Source organism: Pipistrellus kuhlii, unplaced genomic scaffold (assembly GCF_014108245.1).
Source record: "Pipistrellus kuhlii isolate mPipKuh1 unplaced genomic scaffold, mPipKuh1.p scaffold_m20_p_17, whole genome shotgun sequence".
NCBI lineage: Eukaryota > Metazoa > Chordata > Mammalia > Chiroptera > Vespertilionidae > Pipistrellus > Pipistrellus kuhlii.
In genome coordinates, this window is record NW_023425482.1 from 2224451 (window position 1) to 2248896 (window position 24446).

The 24446-nt window shown below is 45.2% G+C and overlaps 1 protein-coding gene across 2 annotated transcripts; it reads left to right on the forward strand.

Moving 5' to 3' along the window:
* The first annotated feature begins 6883 nt into the window (after positions 1-6883).
* Positions 6884-24158, forward strand: ZNF599 (zinc finger protein 599). Of its 2 annotated transcripts, XM_036441186.2 has the most exons (4): positions 6888-7423; positions 11099-11225; positions 13921-14016; positions 23083-24158. In XM_036441186.2, exons 1-4 carry the CDS (start codon positions 7409-7411, stop codon positions 24108-24110), a joined length of 1266 nt encoding a protein of 421 aa, XP_036297079.1. In that variant the 5' UTR covers positions 6888-7408; the 3' UTR covers positions 24111-24158. The 2 variants fall into 2 exon arrangements, with proteins under 2 accessions (XP_036297081.1, XP_036297079.1); XM_036441188.2 differs by lacking the exon at positions 13921-14016 and having other exon boundaries at positions 6884-7423.
* The last annotated feature ends 288 nt before the right edge of the window (positions 24159-24446 follow it).

The window sequence follows — 24446 nt, forward strand, 5'->3', positions numbered from 1 at the left end:
TTGTTCATATTATTACAGATGTTCCTCTCCCCCCCAATCCATTGCTCCCCTCCACCAGGTTCCCACCCCACCCTCTGCCCTTTCCCGACCCCCCGTTGTCCTCATCCATAGGTGCACAGTTTATGTTCAGTCTCTTCTCACATCCCCCTCTCCCCTTTTCCCCAAGAATTGTCAGATCACTCCCCTTCCATAACTCTAATTCTATTATTTTCAACAGTTCATATTGTTCATCAGATTTTTTTTTAATTTTTTTGGTTTTTAGATTCACTTGTTGATAGTTACATATTTGTTGTTCATAGTTTTTATCTTTATTTACTTTCTCTTCCAAAAGAACCCCCTTCAGCAATTCATATAATTCTGGTTTGGTGGTGATGAACTCCTTTAGCTTTTTTTTTTTTTTATATTGGTGAAGCTCTTTATCTGGCCTTTGATTCTGAGTGATAGCTTTGCTGGGTAGATTATTTTTGGCTGTAGGTTCTTGCTATTCATCACCTTGAATATTTCTTGCCATTCCCGTCTGGCCTGCATGGTTTCTGTTGAGAAATCAGCTGACAAAAATATAGGTGCTCCTTTATAGGTAACTACCTGCTTTGCTCTTGATGCTTTTAATATTCTCTCTTTGTCTTTTGCTCTTGGAATTTTAATTATGATTTGTCTTGGTGTGGTCCTCTTTGGATTCCTTTTGTTTGGAGTTCTGTGTGCTTCCTAGACTTGTAAGTCTAATTCTTTCACCAGGTGGGGGAAGTTTTCTGTCACTATTTCTTTCAGTATGTTTTCGATATCTTGCTCTCTCTCATCTTCTAGGACCCCCATAATTCTGATGTTGGTTCGCTTGAAGTTGTCCCAGAGGTTTCTTACATTATCTTCATCTTCCTGGATTCTCTTACCTTCTTGCTTCTGCGGAGGAGTGTCTTCTGGCTCTTTATGTTCCAAATCTTTAACTTGATTCTTGCGATTTTCCAATCTGTTTTTAGGACTCTGTATAATATTTTTTGTTATTTTTTTTTTCTTTTTTTTTTTTTTTTTTTTTTTCTTTTTTTTTTTTTTTTTTTTTTTTTTTTTTTAAATCAATTTTTATTGTTCATATTGTTACAAAGGTTCCTCATTTCTTCCCCCCTCCACCAGGTTCCCACCCCACCCTCCGCCCCCTCCCCATCCCCCATTGTCCTCATTTATAGGTGCACAGTTTATGTTCAGTCTCTTCCTCCCTCCCTTTCCCAGATAGTAAATACCTTTTCAGATAGTAAGTCTGTTACTTAGCATTTTCTCATATCAATAATACCACCACATGCCCAATGATACATTTCACACAAAAGACATTTCCAAATAGGTCAACCAGCCTCATCCAGGCCCCACCCAAGGCACTCACAGATCAACACCCCAGCCTTATACTAACTCAAACATCCAGATCTAAGCCTTCATCACTTGATTCAGCAGACCCTCAAGTTCCCACAAAAGTTTCCAGCCATGTCTGAGAGGCTGCCGTGGGGCAGGGGGAGGCGAGACGCAAGCTGTTCCAGGCCTGGCTGCTTCGGGCCTGGCCTCTGTTGCTCTGGTTCATTCCACAACCAGCTGCTCCGGGTCTGGTCACCGCCGCTCCCGACGTAGTTGCTCTGGACCTGGCTGCTGCTGCTCCGGGCCTGGCCGCACCTGACCCGGCTGCTCTGGGCCCAGCTGCTCCGGGCCTGGCCGCTCCCAGCCTGGCAGCCGCTGCTCCGGGCCTGGCCGCACCAGACCCGGCTGCTCCGGGCCTGGCCGCTCCCAGCCTGGCAGCCGATGCTCCAGGCCTGGCCACTCCCAGCCTGGCAGCCGCTGCTCCGGGCCGGGCCTGGTCGCACCAGACCCGGCTGCTCTGGGCATGGCCGCTCCCAGCCTGGCAGCCGCTGCTCCGGGCCGGGCCGCACCAGACCCGGCTGCTCCGGGCATGGCTGCTCCCAGCCTGGCAGCCGCTGCTCCGGGCCTGGCCACTCCCAGCCTGGCAGCTGCTGCTCCGGGCCTGGCCGCACCAGACCCGGCTGCTCTGGGCCTGGCCGCTCCCAGCCTGGCAGCTGCTGCTCCGGGCCTGGCCACACCAGACCCGGCTGCTCCGGGCCTGGTCGCTCCCAGCCTGGCAGCTGCTGCTCCGGGCCTGGCCGCACCAGACCTGGCTGCTCTGGGCCCGGCTGCCCCGGGCCCGGCCGCTCCGAGTCTGGCCGCTCCCAGCATGGATGCTTCGGGCTTGGCTACTGCTCTTCTGGACCTGGCTGCTCCCAACCCGGCTGCTCTGGGCCCGGCTTCTCCGGGTCCGGCCACTCCGGGTCTGGGTATTCCTGGACTGGCCACCCTGGGCTTGGCTGCCTCCGCCTCAGGTCTGGCTGCTCCAGGTCTGGCTGTTGTTGCTCTGGTTCTGGCTGCTGCTGCTCTGGGGCCTGGCCGTTGCTGCTCTGGGCCCGGTTGCCATTGCTTTGTGCCTGGGCACTCTAGGCCTGGCCGCCGCTGTTCCAACATTCTGTTCTTTTTTTTTTTTAACGCATTTATGTTGCAATGTTGGCTGGTGAGTTGAGTTCTGACTTAGTCTTTGATTTTTCAAGATCTTCTTTGTATTCTTTCTTAAGTAATTTTACTATCTTTTGCTCTCACTTGATTTCTTCACATTGAGAACTTTGGTTTCTTCCTCCTTGTCCTGGGAGCTCAGGCCTGTGGCACCCCTTTGTTCTCCGCGGGCTCCCGCGCTGCTCCATCCTGTTGCCGGGGTCGGCGCCACCCAGGAAGCAGCCCCCGGCCTTGGCTCCGTTGCCCGTGCTCAGAGGTCAATGGCTCAGGGGCACCCCCCCCCCCGCCCTGGGGGCCCCATCTCCCGGCTCCCTGCCGGCACCCGGCTGGCTGGTGTCCTGGCTGGTGTCCGGCAGGGGCTCCTGCTCCCTGTCGCATTCCTCCAGTCTGGAGCTTTTTTTTTTTTTTTCTCCTTCCCACTAGGGGAGTCCAGGATCAGAGTCAACAGACTGTCCTCTGCGCGCAGTGCGCGCGAGTCTGGGGGCTCCGCTTTTTGCCACTCCCCTGGGATTCCGCCTCACAGCCCTGTCTCCCCCTGCCTGAGCCTGGGTCCCCAGGGTCTGGTCCAGGACTGGGGTTCAGAGCAGTCCGGACTGAGGCTCAGCGCCGCCGGAGGCTTTGTTTCTTCCGGCTAGGGTAATCCAGCATCAGAGTCAACATTCAGTCCTCTGCGCGCAGTGTGCACGCAACTCTGGGGGCCCTGCTTTTCGCTGCTTGCTTGGGATTCCACCTCACAGCCCTGTCTCCCCCGCCGGAGCCTGGGTCCCCAGGGTCTGGCTCATAACTGGGGGTCAGTGCTGCTGGTTCGGGGGTTTAGCTCAGGCTGGGGGTTTTATTTCCTTCCTGCTAGGGAACGCCAGGCAGCACCCAGCCCTCTCCTCCTCTCAGGCTGCGACCTCTCCGCACGCGTGCGTGCGGGCGCGTAGCATGTCTCCGTACCTTAGGCTTTTTTTCAGCTCCTCTGATTTTCCTTCTGGTTTTCTCTTTCCTTCTTGTAGAATTTTCAGTCAGTCGACTACCTGTAGCTCTGGGCGATGTCCACTCTACATTTTAGTTGTATTCCATTGAAATTGTTGTGTGTTGCTGCGTTTAGGTGTCTACCCAAGCAGCCATCTTGGATCCTCCCTCTGTATAATATTTTTTTATTTCAGACAATGTATTCTTTATTTCTAGTTGATTCCTTATTATTTCTTGTTGATCCCTTATTATTTCTAGTTGATCCCTTTTCATATCCTCATAGGTCTCGTTTATTTTATCGGCCTTTTCTAGGAGATTCTTGAACCTTATAAGTGTGGTTTTGAACTCTATATCCAGTCGCTTTTTATCCTCCATTTCTTTCGTTTGTGATCTGTTTTCTTGTCTCAGCATTTTTGCAGCTTCCCTGAGTTGGTAGCCTTAAAAGTCTCTGTGTTCTGCCTGAATGGGGCAGAGTTTCATGGTACAGCCTATAGCCTTGGCTTCCATCAGCCACGTCAGCCATGCCCTTTGCGGCTCCTGAGTCTCAGTGTTTCTCAGGGTCCTCCAGTATTCGCTGTAAGCACCTCTGAGAGTGAGGTGCCCTCGAGTTTCGCCTGCTACTAAACAGTCTAACTACAAACAGGTTATAGTGGGTAGTCATGTTCTAGGCCGATATCTCACCTGACAAAGATCAACTTAGATCTTTTTTTTTAAATATATTTTATTGATTTTTCAGAGAGGAAGAGAGAGGGATAGAGAGTTAGAAACATCGATGAGAAAGAAACATCCATCAGCTGCCTCTTGCACACCCCCTACTGGGGATGTGCCCACAACCAAGGTAAATGCCCTTGACCGGAATCGAACCCGGGGCCGTTCAGTCCACAGGCCGACGCTCTAGCCACTGAGCCAAACAGGTTTCGGCTACTTAGATCTTCTTTACTGAGCCCATCTGCCTTCCTGCCTCTAAGATAATATCTAGTAATAATTAATGTCGTTTTTAAACATTCTTTTAAAATCTTGCTTGGCGTTGGCTTGTATTGACATAACCTTCAAACATGTGGTATCTACAGAACGTGTGAAGTGCAATTAACAAGTTTTGCTTGAAAAAGTTTGTGTTTGGTTTGGTTTTTGTTGCAAAACTAGGGCTAAGAAGATGGCGGATGAAGAGCATATTCGGCACTGCATGCTTTACGAGTTCCAATTAGGAAGAAAAGCAAGTGAGGCTGCAAAAAACATCTGTAGTGCTCTTGGTCAAGATGCAGTTAGCGCCAGAAAATGCCAGCGTTGGTTTGAGAAATTTTGCGAGGGAAATTTTTCGTTAGATGACAAGAGTGGTCGAGGCCGTGTGTCCAATTTTGATCAAGAAGCTCTTCAAGCTCTTTTGGTGCAAAATCCTCAAATTACCCAACAAGAGCTTGCGACAACTTTAAATTGTTCACAAAAAACAATTTCCAATCAATTGCGTGCACTTGGCAAAGTCCAAAAGTTTGGAAAATGGGTTCCTCATGAGTTGACCGACAACAACCGTAATCAAAGAGTCACAATTTGCAGTTCGCTCCTCTCTCGTCAAAACCGTTTGCCGTTTTTAGAGCAAATTGTTACTGGAGATGAACAATGGGTGCTGTATGTTAATTTGAAAAGGCGGCCCCAATGGTTGGACAAAAATGAGGCTCCATAGCCCACGCCAAAACCTGACTTGCATGCGAAAAAAGTGATGTTGTGTGTTTGGTGGAATTTTAAAGGAATTCTTCATTATGAACTTTTACCATCTAACCAAACCATTACAAGTGCAGTGTATAGTGCCCAATTGGAAAGGTTAGCCCAAGCTTTAAGAGAAAAAGAACCCTCGCTGATTAATCGGAAGGGCGTAATTCTTCACCACGATAACGCACGACCGCATACTGCAAGAATCACTGCTGAAAAACTGCGCCAGTTGGAATGGGAAGTTCTCCCTCAACCTGCATATTCTCCTGATATTGCCCCTTCCGATTACCATTTGTTTCGTTCTTTGCAAAACTTTCTTCTTGGAAAAAAATTTAATAATGAAGAATGCCTCAAAAATGCATTGACCGAATTTTTTGCATCAAAATCACAAGAATTTTACAACAGAGGGATTAAAATGCTTCCTGAGAGTTGGGCACAAGTAGTAGAAAAAAACAGCAACTATATTGTTGATTAAATTTTGTTGTATTGTTTAAATAAATTTGATTTTAAAAAAAGGTATTAGAAAACGACATTAATTATTACTAGACCTAATATATCTATGAGAGGTCTGGGTAACTTGTAACTTCTCTTTTTCTGGAGCCCCTGGGGCACAACCAATTGTGGTGGGCACCAGGACTGATGCATGTTAATTGTTCCTGCACTCACCTAAGTAGTCGTCCATCATTTTACTTTTTATCCAATCCCAGGGATTTCCCTCCGCTTTGCTTTCTCCCGCCTCCTTACTCCATCACCAATGAATTTCATGTAACCCACTTATGTCCCTCCTTTAATTTCAGTATATAAATATAAATGTAACCCCGCCATTCTTTGGAGCATTATCTCAATCCATTGAGGTTCTGCTTCCCGGCATATGTCGACAGTTTGGCTCAAATAAACTCACTAAAATGCTTTACAGGTTTCAATGGGTTTTTTTCGTTAACAGTAGTTACCCCTTCAAGAGTGCTGGAAAAGAGAATTACTCTGGCATTTCAAAGGTGTGTTAGCCTAGATACACACGAACAATGAACAGGCTTGCTTAAGGCAAAGGCAAACCTAAGGAAGTTATAGATCTGGGGTGTGACTACCCACTACGACCTGCCCAGTTAGGAATTTATGATCAGATCACCGTGTGAGGTTACTGTAGTCACTGAGCTTATCAGATTTACTACATACACCATTTTTAAATATATATATTTTATTGATTTTTTTACAGAGAGGAAGAGAGAGGGCTAGAGAGTTAGAAACATCGATGAGAGAAAATCATTGATCAGCTGCCTCTTGCACACCCCCTACTGGGGATGTGCCCACAACCAAGGTACATGCCCTTGACCGGAATCGAACCCGGGACCCCTCAGTCCACAGGATGACGCTCTATCCACTGAGCCAAACTGGTTTTGGCTACATACACCATTTTTTGTTCACAGTACGTATGTATTAAATTTGGTTATTTTCTCTTGTTAATCTATCTTTTTTTTTTCATTTTTTATTAAGGTATTATATGTGTACATATCTTACCATTGCCCCCCTCCTTCCATACATGCCCCTCCCAGAGTTTTGCATCCATTGGATATGCTTATATGCATACATACAAGTCCTTCGGTTGATCTCTTATCTCCCCCATATCACCCTACCGTACCAGCTGTAATTTGACAGTCTAATCTATCTTTTATAGATTTTATTATTAGTTCAGAAAGAAAGAAAGAAAAAAAACCTTAAGGATAGGGGCAAGTTTCTTTCTTCCCAATAGTGGCATATGAAGTCATGTGTCGAGTCTTCTGTGATGAGTGGCAGATCAATCTGGTGCTTCCCCATTAAGATGATGAAAGCCTCATCCCCTTCCTAAAAGCCACCTTTTCCCAGTAGGTTGGTGATGCATGAGATTGGAAAGAGCTCCCCGGCCAGGCTGCCTGCCAGAGAGAAACTACATTACCCAGAAGTCTGCGCGAGGTGAGAATCCCCCCTCTGCGGGACCTAGAAAGGGGCTGCGGCATGGTTGGGTGGGACTTCCGGCGGTACCGGCGAGTCAGTTCTTCAAACCTGGGGTTCTGTGCTCTCTGGCTCTCCAGGCTCTTCGGGACCTCGCAGAGAAGCTGCAGAAGCAGAGGACAGCCATTCCGGCGCTGGTAGAACCCGGAGGAGGGGTCGGCGAGCTGCGGGACCTTCTCTGCCGTCCCCTGTCCGGGCTGTGCTCCGCGCACGGACTTCCCTGGCTCTCATGGACCTGGCGCAGGTGAGGGGAGGTGGCCCCATCCCTCCCACTCCTGCACTGCCAGCGCCCTGACGTGTATAAGTGCGGGAGTCCTCGCCTTCCCCTCGCTGCCGTTGGGTCCGGGTATTCTGGCATGGGGTCACGCACAGCCCATGGTGTGGACTCCAGGATAGGGTTTACATGGAGAGATTCTGTTTCTGGCAATCACTGGTTGCCACATGGAAAGAAGTGTAGCTTCTCAGAATCCCCACGGTAGGCGCGACCCACGTGGACCTTCCCGCTGGGTGGGACGTAGGCCGTTGAATGCTGAGACCTCCGTGTGGATTCTGGCTGGCACCCATTCCAGGGTGTGACCTGCCCGAGTCACTCCTTACCCTGGGCCTATCTTATCTCAGGTATAAGATGGGAATGTTTACCATTGTCCCCTCTTGGTTTCGGCAAGTGGAAAGTGAACTTCTGTTATGTGTATCTGTCCCCCAGCACTGCCCAGGGAGCATCATTCTGTACCCATTTGCCAGAGAGGTGCGTCCGGGAAGGTGTTAATCTTAGGGTCTCACTTCAAGAAGGGTCTGCCCCTGGGCCTTCTGGGCTCTGGCCTCACACCAAACTGATGAGTGGAGTAGGAGGTGGGTAGCCTGGGGGGAAAGGTGGGTGGAGAAAACGCGTTTGGAACTGCTGCTCCTCTGCCACTGCAAGGAAGATCACTGTTAGGGAGGCCCCCAAACTCACCTTTTGCAGTTGCCATCTTGTCAGTGCGGTTGACTTGACTGGTTCACAGTAGTAAATCAGTCTACCTTTTAAGACATTCACATTTGAAAAGCAAATCCATTACATTTCAGTGTGGATGAAAAAGGGGCATTGTAATATATCTATCTAAAAGCGACCTCAAGGGTGATCTGATCATAATTTCCTAATTAGGTAGTCATAACCCCAGGCATATACTTTCTTTAATAAAAAAGTTTATCTTTGCCTTAAATAAGTCCTGTCTATTGTTCTTGTGCATCTAGTTTAACACACCTTTGAAATGCCAGAAATAATTCTCTTTTCCAGACCTCTTGGAGGGATAACCACCCTCAAGGGATAGTTAATCTTCATTTTTTTTTTTTTTTTAAACAAAGGTGGTCTTAGCTCAATTTCTCTTGAAACCAGTTCATTCATTCCTCTGAGGAGGTGATTTTTTTTTAAAATATATTTTATTGATTTTGTACAGAGAGGAAAGGAAAGAGAAAGAGAGTTAGAAACATCGATGAGAGAGAGTCATCCATCAGCTGCCTCTTGCACAACCCCTACTGGGGATATGCCCGCAACCAAGGTACATGCCCTTGACCGGAATCGAACCCGGGACCTTTCAGTCCCCAAGCCAACGCTCTATCCATTGAGCCAAACCGGTTTCGGCTAGTTAATCTTCTTAACAATTCTGTACCTTAACAATTCTCCCACCTTCAGGTAATCTTAAACTCCTCTTTTTTCTAAGAAAATTTGTTTTATTTACCCTATTTTTCCAAAATATAAATTACACTGTTAGAGTAAGTTAGTCATATTCCCTTTTAAAAATACATATATACTTTTTAGCCTTAGCCAGTTTGGCTCAGTGGATAGAGCATCTGTCGGTCAGCCTGCAGATTGAAGGGTCCGGGTCACATGCCCGGTGTTGCAGGCTTGATCCCCAGTAGGGAGCGTGCAAAGGCAGCTGATTAATGATTTTCTCTCTTTGATGTTTCTATCTCTCTCTCTCCCTTTCTGAAATCAATAAAAATATATATATCAACTTTTTATTGTTGATAGTATTATAGATATATCCCCTTTTCTCTCCCTTTACTCCCATCCTCCCATCCCCTACCCATGGCTTCACTACTCTATTGCCCAGGTCCATGGGCTATGCCTATAAGCATATAAGTTCTTTGGTTTATCTCTTCTCATCTCCCCAACCCCACAGGGAGGTTCCATGCCTCCATGCTTTGGATCTTATTTTGTTATTGATTCATTCTGTTCATTAGATTCCACAAATAAGTGAGGTCATATAATATTTGTCTTTCTCAGATTGGCTTATTTCAATTAGCATAATATTTCCAGGTCCCTCCATGCTGTCCCAAAGAGATCCCTCTTTTTTCTTTTAATATATTTTATTAATTTTTACAGAGAGAAAGGAAGAGTGATAGAGAGTTAGAAACATCAATGAGAGAGAAACATTGATCAGCTGCCTCCTGCACACCCCCTACTGGGGATGTGCCTGGAACCACGGTACATGCCCTTGCCCGGAATTGAACCTGGGACCCTTCAGTCCAAAGGCCAAGGCAGCTCAGTCTGTCCACTGAGCCAAACCGGTTAGGACTGGAATGTGTATTCTTAGTCACCTTTCTACCCACAGTGCACTGGGCAGCCTAGAGATTACAACTAATGAAAACTTTGCAGGTGTCCCTTTGGCATGTGGATTGGGAACACTGCAGGATGGCGGACCTCCCAGCCAAATGGAAGTATATGTACATAGGCAGGGGATATCTCTGAGATGTGCCTCTCAGAGATTGTGTGTGTTTTACAGAGGTTCAAATCCTGCCTGTGTTCCTGGGACATGTGACTCCAGTGACTTGCTAGAACTGCCCGAGCCTCGTTGACTGCTGTGGAGAGGATAATGGTGTTTATATCATAGCTATGGGTGGAGTAAGGAAAAACACATAGAGCACTGACATGAACATTTTTCTTTAATTCTTACAACCACCTAGTGAGGTGAGCACTGTTACTGTGTTGATGCAGAAATTGAGGCTCAGGGAAATAAGTTTACTTCCCCCAGGTTACAGATCAGGCAAGAATCATTCCCAGGAGACTATATTCAAGAGCGGAATCTAGCTCCAGAGCGGGAATGTGTAATTGCTAGAGTATGGCCTGGGAAGCTCACCATGGCGCAGGTATGCGGTAAGGACCAGCGAGGCTCGACTGCCTCTGCTTTTGTCATGACTGGTGCTCTGATCATTGTCATGTCCTCCCTCTTCCTCTTCATTCTCAAAGTGCTTGCTGTCTATGCCTCTGGGGCCATTTGGCCTTGCTACTGTCTTGTGTCTTTGTGAATGGTTCCAGCATAGAAAGCTTTTGTCTCAAACACAGTCCCAGTTGGTCCAACAGCAGTGTCTGAGTCCTTGGAACCTGGAACAGAATTAGGTTCCCAGGAAGCGCTCGATGATACTGGTCTTGGGACTTGTTATGCAAAGAGCTGAGGTCTGAATTCTGCTTGCCAGTTCCAAGGAAATTACTCAGAGGACTGGCTGGGAAAGACATGAGTTTAAGAGGACTTCGTGCATATTGGGGGCGGCCTGTCGGTGAAGTCTTCACAACACAGGCTTTGATAGGACAGGGTTGCATAGAGTACACAAAACAGAGTCACAAATTGTGCATGCAGGGTGGACGGGCTCGTGTACAAGCTGTGTGATTAAAACCCAGCTGCTTACAATCCAGGCTCACACTCGGCACAGGTTCCTTTTGGCCATTGCTTGAGGAGCTCCAGGCTCCCAGGTCCCACAGCACCCTTACAGATGGCCTTCATTATATTCCCACAAGGTGGGAGGGGATTGGAGCTTGGGAAGGGGCCCATGTGCTCACATACCACACAGGGCCCTGTGGTTCTTTACAAACGACTGGGCACGAGGCTCTAATCTTATCTGACTGGCCCTGGGCCAACGAAGCTACCTCTGTTTGACTTTTCAGACATCAATTACCTTCAAGGATGTGGCAGTGACCTTTACCCCCGACGAGTGGGAGCAGCTGGACCTTGCCCAGAGGACCCTGTACAGGGAGGTGATGCTGGAAATCTGTAGGCTCCTGGTCTCTCTGGGTAAGGCCTTTCTGAGGGGACCTGCAGCTCCTTCATTCACCTTTTGTCCTGAAGACTCCCTCTCTCCTGCCCGCAGCCCAGTGTGTGTTGGTTTCATGTTCTCCTGTCTGTCTCCCCATATCTTCTACAGGAAATTTTGGGCAAGAAATGTAGTTCTCTTCAGAATGGCTCCGATACCAAAGGAGAAGGGTTTGTAGGAGGAAATATGGGTTTCTTTAATATCCAAGGGCAAGATGTACAGTCCAGCATCATGAGAGGCTACAGCCAGGAAATGGAAGGAATCCTGATTAGACCTTGCCCCGGAGACTTCCGTTCTTCATGTCTCTTTGTGGGTCTCGGCAGATTGGCTTTTTCTGCCACAGGGAGTTGGTAGCTAGAAATGGCCACTCCTGTCCTTGCTCTAAGAAGCCCCCAATTCCTTGTCTCTACTTCTCTCTGGATATACTTTTTTAGTTCTCTCTCTTCCTTCCCACCTGGCTGTCTCTGCACAGATGTCCCGAGCCCACACTTCCCTTTACCTCTCAACCTGGACTTCAACACAGGCTGGCCTAGACGGTCCCTTCTCTGGATTCCCATGAGATGGAAGCTGAGGAGCCAAGCTCCATTGGTTCACAGCCCAGTCAGCAGGACCCATGAGGAATGGGATGTTGTTCAGAAATGAGTGAACCAGACAGCACACCCGGAGGTGTGAGTCCTACTGGTCATGGTTCTAAACAACAATTCATTTTAAAGGCTTCTTGGCCCTGGCCAGTTGCTCAGTGATTAGAGCCCTTGATCGGGAACACTGCAGGATGGCTGGGTGCTGAAGGGTCCCGATCAAGGGCACATACCTCAGTTGCAGGCTCAATCTGTGGCCTACATCAGGGCCCTGTGCGGGAGACACATGAAGACACGCTCCTACATGTGCAGGAGACAACCAATCGATGTGTCTCTCTCACGTTGATGTTTCTCTCTCTCCCCCCACTTCCTCCCTCCCTTCCAACCTCTCAAAAAACCAAAAGAAAAATATCCTCGGGTGAGTATTAAAAAATGCTGAAAAGGCTTCTTTGACCCATGATGCCTACCTGTTTGTCTCTTGTGTCCTGAAGCTGGGCCATTCCTCTCTTGGAATGAGATAATTTTAGGGAATACAAACACAACAAATGGCATTGAAGAGCAATCAGAGAAAGCCATTCCCTTTTTTTTCTTTCCTGCTTGCTGATGGTTTAGGGCAGGGGTGGGGAACCTTTTTTTTTTGCCAAGGATCATTTTTATGATGTTTATAACATCATTCAAGGGCCATACACAATTATCACCTTTAAAAATTAGCCTGCTGAAACTGGTTTGGCTCAGTGGATAGAGTGGCAGCCTATGGACTGAAAGGTCCCAGGTTCGATTCGGGTTAAGGGCATGTACATTGGTTGCAGGCACATCCCCAGTAGGGGGTGTGCAAAAGGCAGCTGATTGATGTTTCTCTCTCATTGATGTTTCTAACTGTCTATCCCTCTCTCTTCCTCTCTGTAAAAAATCAAGAAAATATATTTTTTAAATAAATAAATAAGCCTGCTCTGAGGGGTGAGAGTGGCTGGGGAGGGGTCGGTGGGAGAAAAAGGAAACATATAATACTTTAGACAATTAAAAAAATTATTTTAAAAACTAGCATGCTATATTTGGTCAAACATTTAATTAAATCACTCCTAATGCCTTGGCAGTGCCAGAGCAAATGATTTTGTGGGCCTTATATGGGCCAAATGTTCCCAGTCTCTGATTAAGGAAGAAAGTATTTTTTGCTGAGTCTTTTTTTATTTGTTTTTTATTTTAGAAAGAGAAGAAGAGAGAGAGGCATCAGTTTGTTGTTCCACTTTCTTATGCATTCATTGGTTGATTCTTGTATGTGCCCTGACCAGGGAGTGAACCCACAGCCTTGGAGTAGGGAGACAATGCTCTAACCACCTGAGCTACCTGGCCAGGGCCAAGCTGAATCTTTCTAAATTCCCCTTGACTATTGGTAATTTCTCTCTTCAACAGAGGAGACAGCCTCAGACTCACAGCCCTGAGTTCACCGAGACTTAATAGTGCTATTTTGGCCCTAACTGGTTTGGCTAAGTGGATAGAGTGTTGGCCTGTGGACTAAAGGGTGTCCCAGGTTTGATTCTGGTCAAGGCAGAATCCACAGTAGGGGGTGTGCAGGAGGCAGCCAATCAACGATTCTCTCTCATCATTGATGTTTCTATCTCTCCCTCTCCCTCTAAAATCAATAAAAATATATATTTTTTAAATAGTGCTATTTTGATTTTCTTGTAGTAACTTTCTATTTGTGGCAAATGACACTAGTTTTTCAATTTCTCAAATTGACACGATTCCCTTTTTGCCGGCATGTGTTAAGATAAAATTAAAATGGGCCGGCGTAAAGAAAAGCAGTCAGGAGCAGTGGTCACACTGTTCTGTGAGCACTGGTGCACATGGGTTCTGTGACTGCATCAGGACGATTTGGGGGATTCTCTAGGATGGAGGTCAAGGGAGGTGGATCAGCATAGACAGCCAGCACTACCTGATTCAGTGTTTAGGACCCAGTGATGGTATTCTTGGCGATGGTTCCCTGTTGCAGATCAACTTGGACAAGAGCAGCCTCCCTCCAAGGTCTTCTCTATCCTGAAGGCCCAGGCATTTATTTTTGTCTTTGCTAAAATATGTGATCTTCTTCCTCCACAAATAGGACATCCAGTTCCCAGGTCAGAGCTTATCCACCTATCGGAGCACAGGCAGGAGCTATGGATTGTGAAGAGAGGCCTCTCCCAAAGAGCCTGTGCAGGTGGGTGGCCGAGGTTTAGACAGTGGGTGTTGTGGCAGCCTCACTGGAAACCAGCGCCTCTGGGACTCCGTGGGGCGCTCCTTGTTGCGGCCTCCTTGGGTGCCTGGGTGTCTGGGTGTCCTTCTGTCCTCCCTCTTCAACACATTTTTTTACTGCCGCCAGATGAAGAACCTGTTCTGTTAGGTAAGAGTGAGGCTCTGGCTCCAATTGCTTGGCCTCGTTTAGCTAAGTTAGGCTCAGTTAATGCTCACTGCAGTAATAGATAACCTACAAAATGTCAGTGGCTCAATACATAAAAAATATTTTTCTCAGTCATAACAGGGTCCAAGTGGGTCAACCTGGGAGTTCATTCACACAGTTATTGAGAGACCCATGTGCCCTTTGTCATCCATATGTGGTTACCCTGGCCTCATTCTACTGCAGAGGGCACCCGAGAGGAAGGTAGAGTCCAGCTGCACATATGCATCGCTTCACCTCACATTCTGTTTGAGAGCTCAGCAGCTGGCCATCCCTCTCTGGATGCAGCAGGGAGGGAGGATTTAGCCATGTGCCCAAGGAGAAGGCAAATGGGTTTGGTATATTCCGCCTACTCTTGAAAAAAGTAGAAATAATTTCTAACTCATTGGGCTGTTTGCATGTAATGCATGAAAATGCTTAGCACCATGCCTAAGCTATAGTTAGGAGCTCAAAAGAAGTCAGCTAGCCGAAACCTGTTTGGCTCAGTAGTAGAGCGTCGGTCTGCGGACTGAAAGTCCCAGGTTCGATTCCGGTCAAGGGCATGTACATTGGTTGGGGGGCACATCCCCGGTGGGGGGTGTGCAGGAGGCAGCTGGTCGATGTTTCTCTCTCATCAACGTTTCTAGCTCTCTAGCTCTCTCCCTTCCTCTCTGTAAAAATTCAATAAAATATATTTTTTTTAAAAAAGACAGCTGTTAGGATCTTTCATGTGATGATATCAACCACAATGCATAATGTCTCTCATGCCCTTCTGGATTCGGAAGAAAGGAGCCTATCTTACTCTCTCTGCCTGTAATCTGTTCCCACCCTTCTGCACCATTCTTCCATCCTCCTGTTTGTCAGGCAAAAGCAATCCTGGCTCCACTGGCTTCCTGCCCCTCTTTTACTGTAAAAACTAAGGTGACATTTGAATCTGTCTGTCCTACATCTTGGCTGCTGAAGGCAGTTGGAGTCATCGAGGGTGTTGATTGGCACCACTGCAGAGCCTGTCTTGCTCAGCGAGAGTCTCTCACCAGCCCCTCTTCAGTCTGGCTGAGTCCCTTCCAAACACTTAATTTTCAATTATATTCCACATATCCCATCAAATTCTTCATGCCTAGAAGGAAATCACGATCTTGCCCACTCCTCCATCCTCTAGTTTCACTGGATGGTCCTGTCACTCAGACAGTCAAGAAGGAGAAACAACCTTGGCCAAACCCATGACACTGCCTCCGTCTAGCCCAGCACCCAGCCATCCTCATCTTGCTTATTTTGTTTTTTCACATCAAGTGAATCCACTGCCTCCATGAGCTCCACCACCTACATCCTAGTCTGAGCCCTCATCACCTACTGCCAATGTGATGCCAGCACACTGCTAACTGGGCGGCCCACACCTGCTCTCTGTTTCTGGTCAGCTCTGTCTGCTGCACCAGCTCCTCCACCCACTCAACCATTAGTCCAAACTGACCACTCCCTGAGCCACTGATGTCTCAGCATACAACCCACTTCATGTCCCGCTCTTGCTCCTCCACTGACAGATCTGTCTCTGCCTGTCTCATACCTGTAGCTCCCTTTCTCTATGGAAGAGATCTCGCCCCCTGCTGGGCCTGAGACTAACTCACATCTCCTGCCTTCCCTGGAGCCTTACTTCTTTACTTATTTCCTCTTTCTTTCTTTCTTTCTTTCTTTCTTTAAACTTTAGCAAGGAAGGCAGAGGGGGAGAGAGATAGAAATATTAGTGATGAGAGAGAATCATTGGTCGGCTGCCTCCTTCATGCCCCACACTGGGGATTGTGCCTGCAACCCAGGCACGTGCCCAGACCGGGAATCGAACCCTGACTTCTTGGTTCATAGGCTCATGCTCAACCCCTGAGCCAAGCCACCAGGCTCTTTTCTATTTTTATTTTTTATTTTTTTAAATATATTTTATTGATTTTTTACAGAGAGGAAGGGAGAGAGAGAGAGAGCTAGAAACGTCGATGAGAGAGAAACATTGACCAGCTGCCTCTTGCACACCCTCCACCGGGGATGTGCCCGCAACCAATGTACATGCCATTGACCAGAATCAAACCTGGGACCTTTCAGTCTGCAGACCGACGCTCTACCGCTGAACCAATCCGGTTTCGGCGGCTCTTTTCTATTTTTATCTACCTCTATTCAATATAACAAAACAAAAATCTGTGCTCAGGGTGCTTACTTGGGGAAAATAAAACACAAAACAGCCCTGGCTCCATGGCAGTTTTTAAATGGTGACTAATACATTTGTACAACCAAACTCTTGGAGAAGTTGTCTTATTCTTGGAAAAGTTGCCTGCACTAGACTTCCTTAGCCCCACTGTACTCTTATTTCTTCTCGTTTTTTACCTGCATACAGCAATATGCATATACTTAGAGGCCCCATGCACCAAGATTCGTGCAGGAAGGGGCCTTCCTTCCCCTGGCTGCCGGCACTGCCTTCGCTCTGGCCGGAGCTGCCTTTCTGCCTTCCCATGCTGCCCAGAGGCCTGGAGCAGCTGGGGTGGTGCAGAACCCTGTGTCATCACCATGGTGACAATGCAAGCGTCCGCCCCGCCCTTGACTTCTCAACACCTGTGTATGCAAATTAACCTGCAATTTTGTTAGGTTAATTTGCATATTCACACCAAAATGGCTGGTGAATGTCATGAAGGTATGGTCAATTAGCATGTTGCTCTTTTATTAGTATAGATCTTAGAGTTCAATCTGATGAATTTTTACATAGATATGAGCCTGAACAGCCACCTCCTATGTCAAACACGCACAGTGCTTCCAGCAAGCCAGGAGGCTCTGATGCTCAGTCCTGGAAAGGTAACCATATTTAGATTGTCACCATAAATTCATTTTGACTGCTCTAGAATTAATATAAATGGAATTCTACTATATATTGTATTATGTCTGTGAAATTCATTCTTGTGGTTGCATAGTTGAACTCTGTTCTTTATAACCTCGTTCTTCGACATGATTAATTCTAACCTTCCTTCTTTGCATATTTGCAACTTCTTTCTATGACCATGAAAACCTGGCTTCCATTATCTACCATTTATTGACTTATTTTTTCAACTCTATTATACATATGAAGTAGTTTCCCTGGAAAACAAATTACAAAGTAGAGTAACTTTACCAGCATTTGGTATTGCCAGGGTTTTTGGCTTTTTGTGTGTTGGGTTTTTGTTTTTGTTTTTTAATGTTAGCCATTTCTAACATATATAGAGATAACTCATTGTGGTTCTAATTTTTTTCTCTAATGACAAGTGATTGACAATGACATATGCTCACTTTTTATCCATATATTTTCTTTTGTGAATTTTTGTATATTTTCTTTTATAAATTGTTCAAATCTTCTGCTCATTTTATTGTTATTATTTTCTTATATTTGAGCTCTAAGTATTCTCTATTCTAGATATGTGTTCTTTATTAATGTGATTTGCAAATATTTTATTTTCATCTGTGGCTTATATTTACATTCTTTTATTTATTTATTTTTTTAAAATAAATATTTATTGTTCAGATTATTACAAATGTGTTCCTCTTTCCCCCCACCCCCCTCATTTGCTCCCCTACACCAGGTTCCCACCCCACCCTCTTTCCTTTCCCCATCTTCCATTGTCCTCCATCCATTGGTGCACAGTTTTTGTTCAGTCTCTTCCTGCAATCCCCCAATCCCCTTTTCCCTGAGAATTGTCAGTCCACTCCTCTGACAATACCTCTGATTCTATTATATTCACCAGTTAATATTGTTCATCAGATTTTTTAATTCCCTTGGCTTTTAGTTTCACTTGTTGATAGTTACGTATTTGTTGATCATAATTTTTATCTTTATCTTCTTCCTCTTCCTAAAGAACTCCCTTCAGCAATTCATATAATTCTGGTTTGTCGGTGATGAACTCCTTTAACTTTTTTTATTTGTGAAGCTCTTTATCTGGCCTTCAATTCTGAGTGATAGCTTTGCTGGGTAGTAGAGTATTTTTGGCTGTAGGTTCTTGCTATTCATCACCTTGAATATTTCTTGCCATTCCCGTCTGGCCTGCATGGTTTCTGTTGAGAAATCATCTGACAATCGTATGGGTGCTCCTTTATAGGTAACTACCTGCTTTGCTCTTGCTGCTTTTAATATTCTCTCTTTGTCTTTTGCTCTTGGTATTTTTTTTTTTAATAGGAAATCTTTTTTAAAAAAAATATATTTTATTGATTTTTTACAGAAAGGAAGAGAGAGGGATAGAGAGAAACATCAATGAGAGAGAATCATCGATCAGCTGCCTCTTGCACACCCCCTACTGGGGATGTGCCCACAACCAAGGTACATGCCCTTGACCGGAATCGAACCTGGGACCTTTCAGTCTGCAGCCCGACGCTCTGAGCCAAACCGGTTTCGGCTGCTCTTGGGATTTTAATTATGATGTGTCTTGTTGTGGTCCTCTTTGGATTCCTTTTGTTTGGAGTTCTGTGCACTTCCTGGACTTGTAAGTCTGTTTCTTTCACCAGGTGGGGGATGTTTTCTGTCACTATTTCTTCCACTATTCTTTCGGTATCTTGCTCTCTCTCTCTCCTGGGATCCCCATAATTCTGATGTTGGTTCACTTGAAATTGTCCCAGAGGCTTCTTACACTATCTTCAACTTTCTGGATTTTCTTATCTTCTTCTGCAGAGGAGTGTCCTCTGGCTCTTTGTGTTCTAAATCTTTGTTTTGATTCTTGCGATCTTTCCGCCTGTTTTTAGGACTCTGTGATATTTTTTATTTCAGACAATGTTTTCTTTATTTATAGTTGATCCCTTTTTATTTCTAGCTGATCCCTTTTCATATCCTCAAAGGTCTTATTTATTTTATCAGCCTTTTTTAGGATATTCTTGAAAAGCCTTATAACTGTAGTTTTGAACTCAGTGTCCATTCTTTTCTTTTCCTCCATTTCCTTCCTTTGTGTCCTGCCTCTTATCTGCATTTTAATTGTTTCCTTAATTTGATGGAATAGTTTTGTGTACTAGGTGTTCTGGTAGAGCCCAGTAGTACAGCCTTCCCAGTTACCTGCGGTGGACAGTCTTGGTGTAGCCCTTTGTGGGCTGTGTGTGCAGTCTTGTTAAGCCTTGCTTATTGTTGGTATCACTGGGAAGTGTTGATCTCCAAGCCAGTTGGCTATGAGGATCAGCAGTGTCTCAGCTAGGGGGCTTCTCTACTCCGCTTGGATGCGGCGGAGTCTCAGATGGCGCAATCTTTGGTTCCCTGTCAGTCTCGCCTTAGAAAAGTCCTATTCGCAGTGAATCTCGCAAGATTGGTTGCAGGCGCGGTCACCTCTTTGGTAAAGGCGCAGACAATCTTTGGATTCCGGCCAGTTCCTCCTTAGAAAAAGCCAGCCTCTGGGAGAGCTTCTGTGCTCAGCTTGGATGGGTCAGAGTTTTAGGGTGGTGCAGACAAGCTTTGTTTTCCTGTCGGCTCCTCCCCAAGTCCCACAGTAATGGCCACTGGCTTCACACACCTCCGAGAGATCTCTGCCCACTGCCTGACAGTCTGGCCTCTCCCTGACTGGGGCCGTCTATCAGAGCAATAGGGTGATTCTGTTTTCCTCTCAAACAAGAAAGCCAGCCGCGCATTAGCTGTCTGCCCTCTCTGAGCACCAGGAATAAGCCAGCAGCGAACTCAGCTAGGCCCGCCCTCTCTGAGCACCGGGAGTAAGCCAGCACCTTTTCACGTGTACAGTTCTCCGTACCTCACAGTTTCTGAGGGTCAGCGCACCTTCTCTCTCCTTTCCTGATGGCAGAGCCTCCTCTCAGCTAGCTGTCCGGTGCTTCAGGGCAATGCATCCTTTATTTTCCTGTTCTAAATTCAAATTTGTTGTGGTAGGCTGCATTCGGGTATCTACCCTATGCTGCCCATCTTGGTTTCCTCCTTTTATTTATCTTTTAAATATATTTTTATTGATTTCAGAGAGGATGCAAGAGAGAGAGAGAAACATCAATAATGAGAGAGAATAATCGATCAGCTACCGCTTGCCCGCCCCCTACTGGAGATCGAGCCCGCAGCCAGAATTGAATCTGGGATCCTTCAGTCCGCAGGCCGACTGAGCCAAATTAGCCAGGATGTATTTTCATTCTTTTAACAATATCTTTCATAGAGCAAACGTTTTTAATTTTGGTAAAGCTCAATTTACTATTAAAGCTGAATTTTTCCTTTCAACAATTGTACTTTTCTTTCTATATCAAAATATTTATTGCCAAACACTAGATCTCACAGATTTTCTCTTTTGTGTTTCTTTAGAAGTTTTATATTTTTGTATTTAAGTCTATGATCCATTTGTGTTATTTTTTCTATAAGATGTGATGTGTGTCAAGGTATATTTTTTACCCTATGTGAACATCCAGAGCCAATTGTTGAAAAGACTATCTTTCCCTATTGCATTGACTATGCATCTTTCAAAAAGGAGTTTACTATGTTTTTGGATAATATTTCTAGGCTCCTTGTTCTATTTCACTTATTTGTGTGTATGTGTTTACTTTTGCCAACACCACAATTTTGATTACTATAACTTCATAGTTGGTTTTAAATTGGATAAGGTATATCCTCTGATTTTGTTCTTTTTCTGAATTATTTTGTCACTTTTCACATACTTTGCCTTTTCACATAGATTTTTTTTTTAATATATTTTATTGATTTTGTACAGAGAGGAAGGGAGAGAGAGAGTTAGAAACGTCGATGAGAGAGAGTCATCGATCAGCTGCCTCTTGCGCACCCCCTACCGGGGATGCGCCCGCAACCAAGATACATGCCCTTGACCGGAATCGAACCCGGGTCCCTTCAGTCCCCAAGCCTACGCTCTATCCATTGAGCCAAACCGGTCCCAGCTCACATAGATTTTTTAATTACCTTTTCAATACCTTCAAAAGGAACTTGATGGAATTTTTATTTGGGTTGTGTTTAATCTAAAGATTTAGGAAGAGTTGACATCTTTTTAAATATATATATATTTTTTTAATTGATTTCAGAGAAGAAGGGAGAAGTAGAGATATATAGAAATATCAATGATGAGAAAAAAATCATTGATTGGCTTTCTATTGCACGCCTGCTACTGGGGATTGAGCCCACCACCTGGGCATGTGCCCTGATCAGGAATTGAACTATGATTTCCTGGTTCACAAGTCGACACTCAATAACTGAGCTATATACTCCGTACTCAACCCATGACCATAGAATATCTTCCCATTTATTTAGATATGCTCTGATTTTTTTCACCAGCATTTTGTAATTTTCAGCATATAAATTCAAGAATCCAGAACCCAAACTTGTTTGTTTGTTTGTTTGTTTGTTTGTTTCAGAGAAAAGGGAGAGGGAGGAAGTGAAAGAAAGAAGGAGAGAGAAACATGAGGTAGAAACATCTATCGGGTGCCTCCCCACACTCCCAACCCAGGATCAAACTCCCCCACCAGAGTTTGTAACCTGACCAGGAATCAAACAGCTACCTTCTGGTGTTCGCCTGGATGCTCAAACCAGCTGACACACACCAGCCAGGCCCCTGAGTCTTTAATAGGGTCAGTTACATGAATTTATTTTTAAATGATGAGCCAGCCTTTTATTCCTACATGGACTTTCCATTCTTTTTACATTTGGAATTCAGTTTGTTAATATATCATTCTATATTTTTGTGTCTATGATCCTGAGAGATGTTAGGCTATAGTTTTAATAATATCTGGTTTTGGTTTTAGTATTAAGATACTGATGACCTCATAAAATGAGATGGGGAGTATTTCATCCTCTTGTTTTCTGGAAAAGCTTATATGGAATTGGTATTAGATATGTGTTATTATTTCTTCCTTAAATGTTTTGTAGAATTTAGTAGTAAACCATTTGGCCCTATAATTGTGTCCCTTTACTCTTCCACATAAGATCTAGAATTATCTTTTTGAGTTCTCTGAAAAACACTGTTGTGAATTTACCTAGGGTTTATTGAATTAATAGATCCATTGAGGAAAAATGAACAATTACATTGTTAACATTTTCATAATGCCTCCAATTAAATGTTTATAATTTTCGCTAGCCAGATTATGTCTTTTTTTTTTTTTTAATCTTTATTTTTGAAAGTATTACATATGTCCCCCTTCTTCCCCCATTGACCTCTTCTAGCTGTTTTGTGTCTTTTAACTTGGCTGTTCCTCTGGCACAGCTGACTCAGCCTGTCCCCTCAGATTGTGCTCACTTCTGCCTGATAAACCTTGTCAGGGAATAGCAGTGACTGTGCTCATGGCACCCGAGTCAGAGTCCTGGGCATCTGCCTGCCCTCTGCTTCTGTCTGTCTCTACCTCCATACTGCCAACATCCTCTCCTGTGCTGAGGTTCCCATGTCTCACTCAGAACCGACTTGGTACATTCTGTCTCCTTTACGGCACCCCCTTCCACTCCCTCAGTCAGGTAGCTTCTACCTCTCTATTAGGAAACAACGACACGCCTCCCGGGAAACCCTGTGCGCTCTTTCCCTCTCCTGTCTGGAATGGAATCGGTGCATGTGCTTGTGCTGTCCTAGCACCACAATGAGGCGCTCTCTCTTAGAGCCAGCATGATGTGATGTCATTCTTCTACTGTCCACGCTCCTTGACGCTGGAATGTAAGGAGGATTCTCCCACCAGATCTTCTGTTCTGTGTCCAAGCACCCCCTCTTGAGTTTCCCTTTTTAAATGTAAAGAGCCCAAGGAACCAAAAGGAACAAATGTACACCTGGAGTTCAAATATGTGAAAACATAACAGACACAGAGACATTGTTTTCACCATTTTCTCTCTAATAAAAGTAGTCATTTTGTTTCGTTATGTTGGCAGCACTAATAGGGCAGTCTTGTGTAATCCTTCCTTTTCAGGGGCCAGAGGAAAATCAGAGACTACCTCTTCTCCACTGCTCTTGTCTGAGGGATCCTCGCTTCGGGTATGGATGAGACGGAGAGCTTCAAGGGACTCCAGGACTGGAAAAAACAAAACTCTGGAAGGGCTGTCAGAAATGCAGGAAGGAGTCTTACGGCCAGTGACAGATCCCCACAAGGAGACTGGCCCTGGGAAGATGAACCCTAAATGCAATGATTTGGGGTCAGATAATAGTCTACCCTCAAAGGTTTTACAGGAGCAAGTCTCTCTAGTAGGTGTTCTCCATAAAAGTGAAACACACAGACTAGTTAAAGACCCCAGGAATCAAACTGGGAAGAACCATTATGAATATAGTGAGTGCAGGAACACCAAGAATTGGGATCTTGCATGTGACTATGTTCATGCAAAAGCAAAGCCCTATGAGTGCATACAGTGTGGGAAAACCTTCAGCTGTACATCAGACCTCATGCAGCACCAGCAGATTCACACTGGAGAACAGCCTTTTGAGTGCAAAGAGTGTGGGAAAACATTTCACAACAATTCTGCTCTCAGGCATCACATGAAGAATCACACTGAAGAGAAGCCCTATGAGTGCAGCAAATGTGGAAAGGCCTTCATCCATCAGTCTAATTTAATTAAGCATCAGAAAACTCACACTGGAGAAAAACCCTTTGTATGTAAAGACTGTGGGAAAGCATTTTGCTACAGGTTTAATTTGGGTCAACACATGCAGATTCATACTGGAGTGAAACCCTATGAGTGCAGTGAATGTGGGAAAGCTTTTTGCCGGAAGTCGCACCTCACAGAGCACCAGCGAATTCACACAGGAGAGAAGCCCTATGAATGCGCTAAATGTGGCAAATCTTTTTTCTTCCACTCTGGTTTTGTCCAGCATAGTTGGATTCATACTGGTGAGAAACCTTTTAAGTGCAAAGAATGTGGGAAAACCTTTTGCTCCAAGTATAATTTGCATCAACACATGAAGGTTCACATTGGAGGGAAGCCCCGTGAATCCAATAAATGTTGAAAGGCCTTCAACCACACTCATCTTGTATTCATATGACTCGCACTGGATAAAAACCCTTTAAATGCAAAGTCTATGGGAAAGACTTGCTACTACTATAATTTAAGTCAACACATAAAGATTCACTGGAGAGCTTTGAGTATGGGAAAGCTTTTATTCTCAAGTCATACCACACAACACCAACAGGTTCACATGAGATGAACCATTAAAGGTAGACTGGCATTCACTTAATATTCATCTTTACCCAGCATAATAGGATTCTCACTGTAAGGAAGAATATTTTTTATGACTTCATGAAATAGACAAAATGCCTTTCCTGCCTGGCTGGTGTGTCTCAGT

What these genes read in the sequence shown, in the direction of transcription:
- ZNF599 (XM_036441186.2), top strand. An exon ending in TAGGCTCCTGGTCTCTCTGG is followed by an intron (nt 11,226 to 13,920) that starts GTAAGGCCTTTC and finishes CTCCACAAATAG; the next exon opens with GACATCCAGTTCCCAGGTCA. An exon ending in CTCCCAAAGAGCCTGTGCAG is followed by an intron (nt 14,017 to 23,082) that starts GTGGGTGGCCGA and finishes CTTCCTTTTCAG; the next exon opens with GGGCCAGAGGAAAATCAGAG.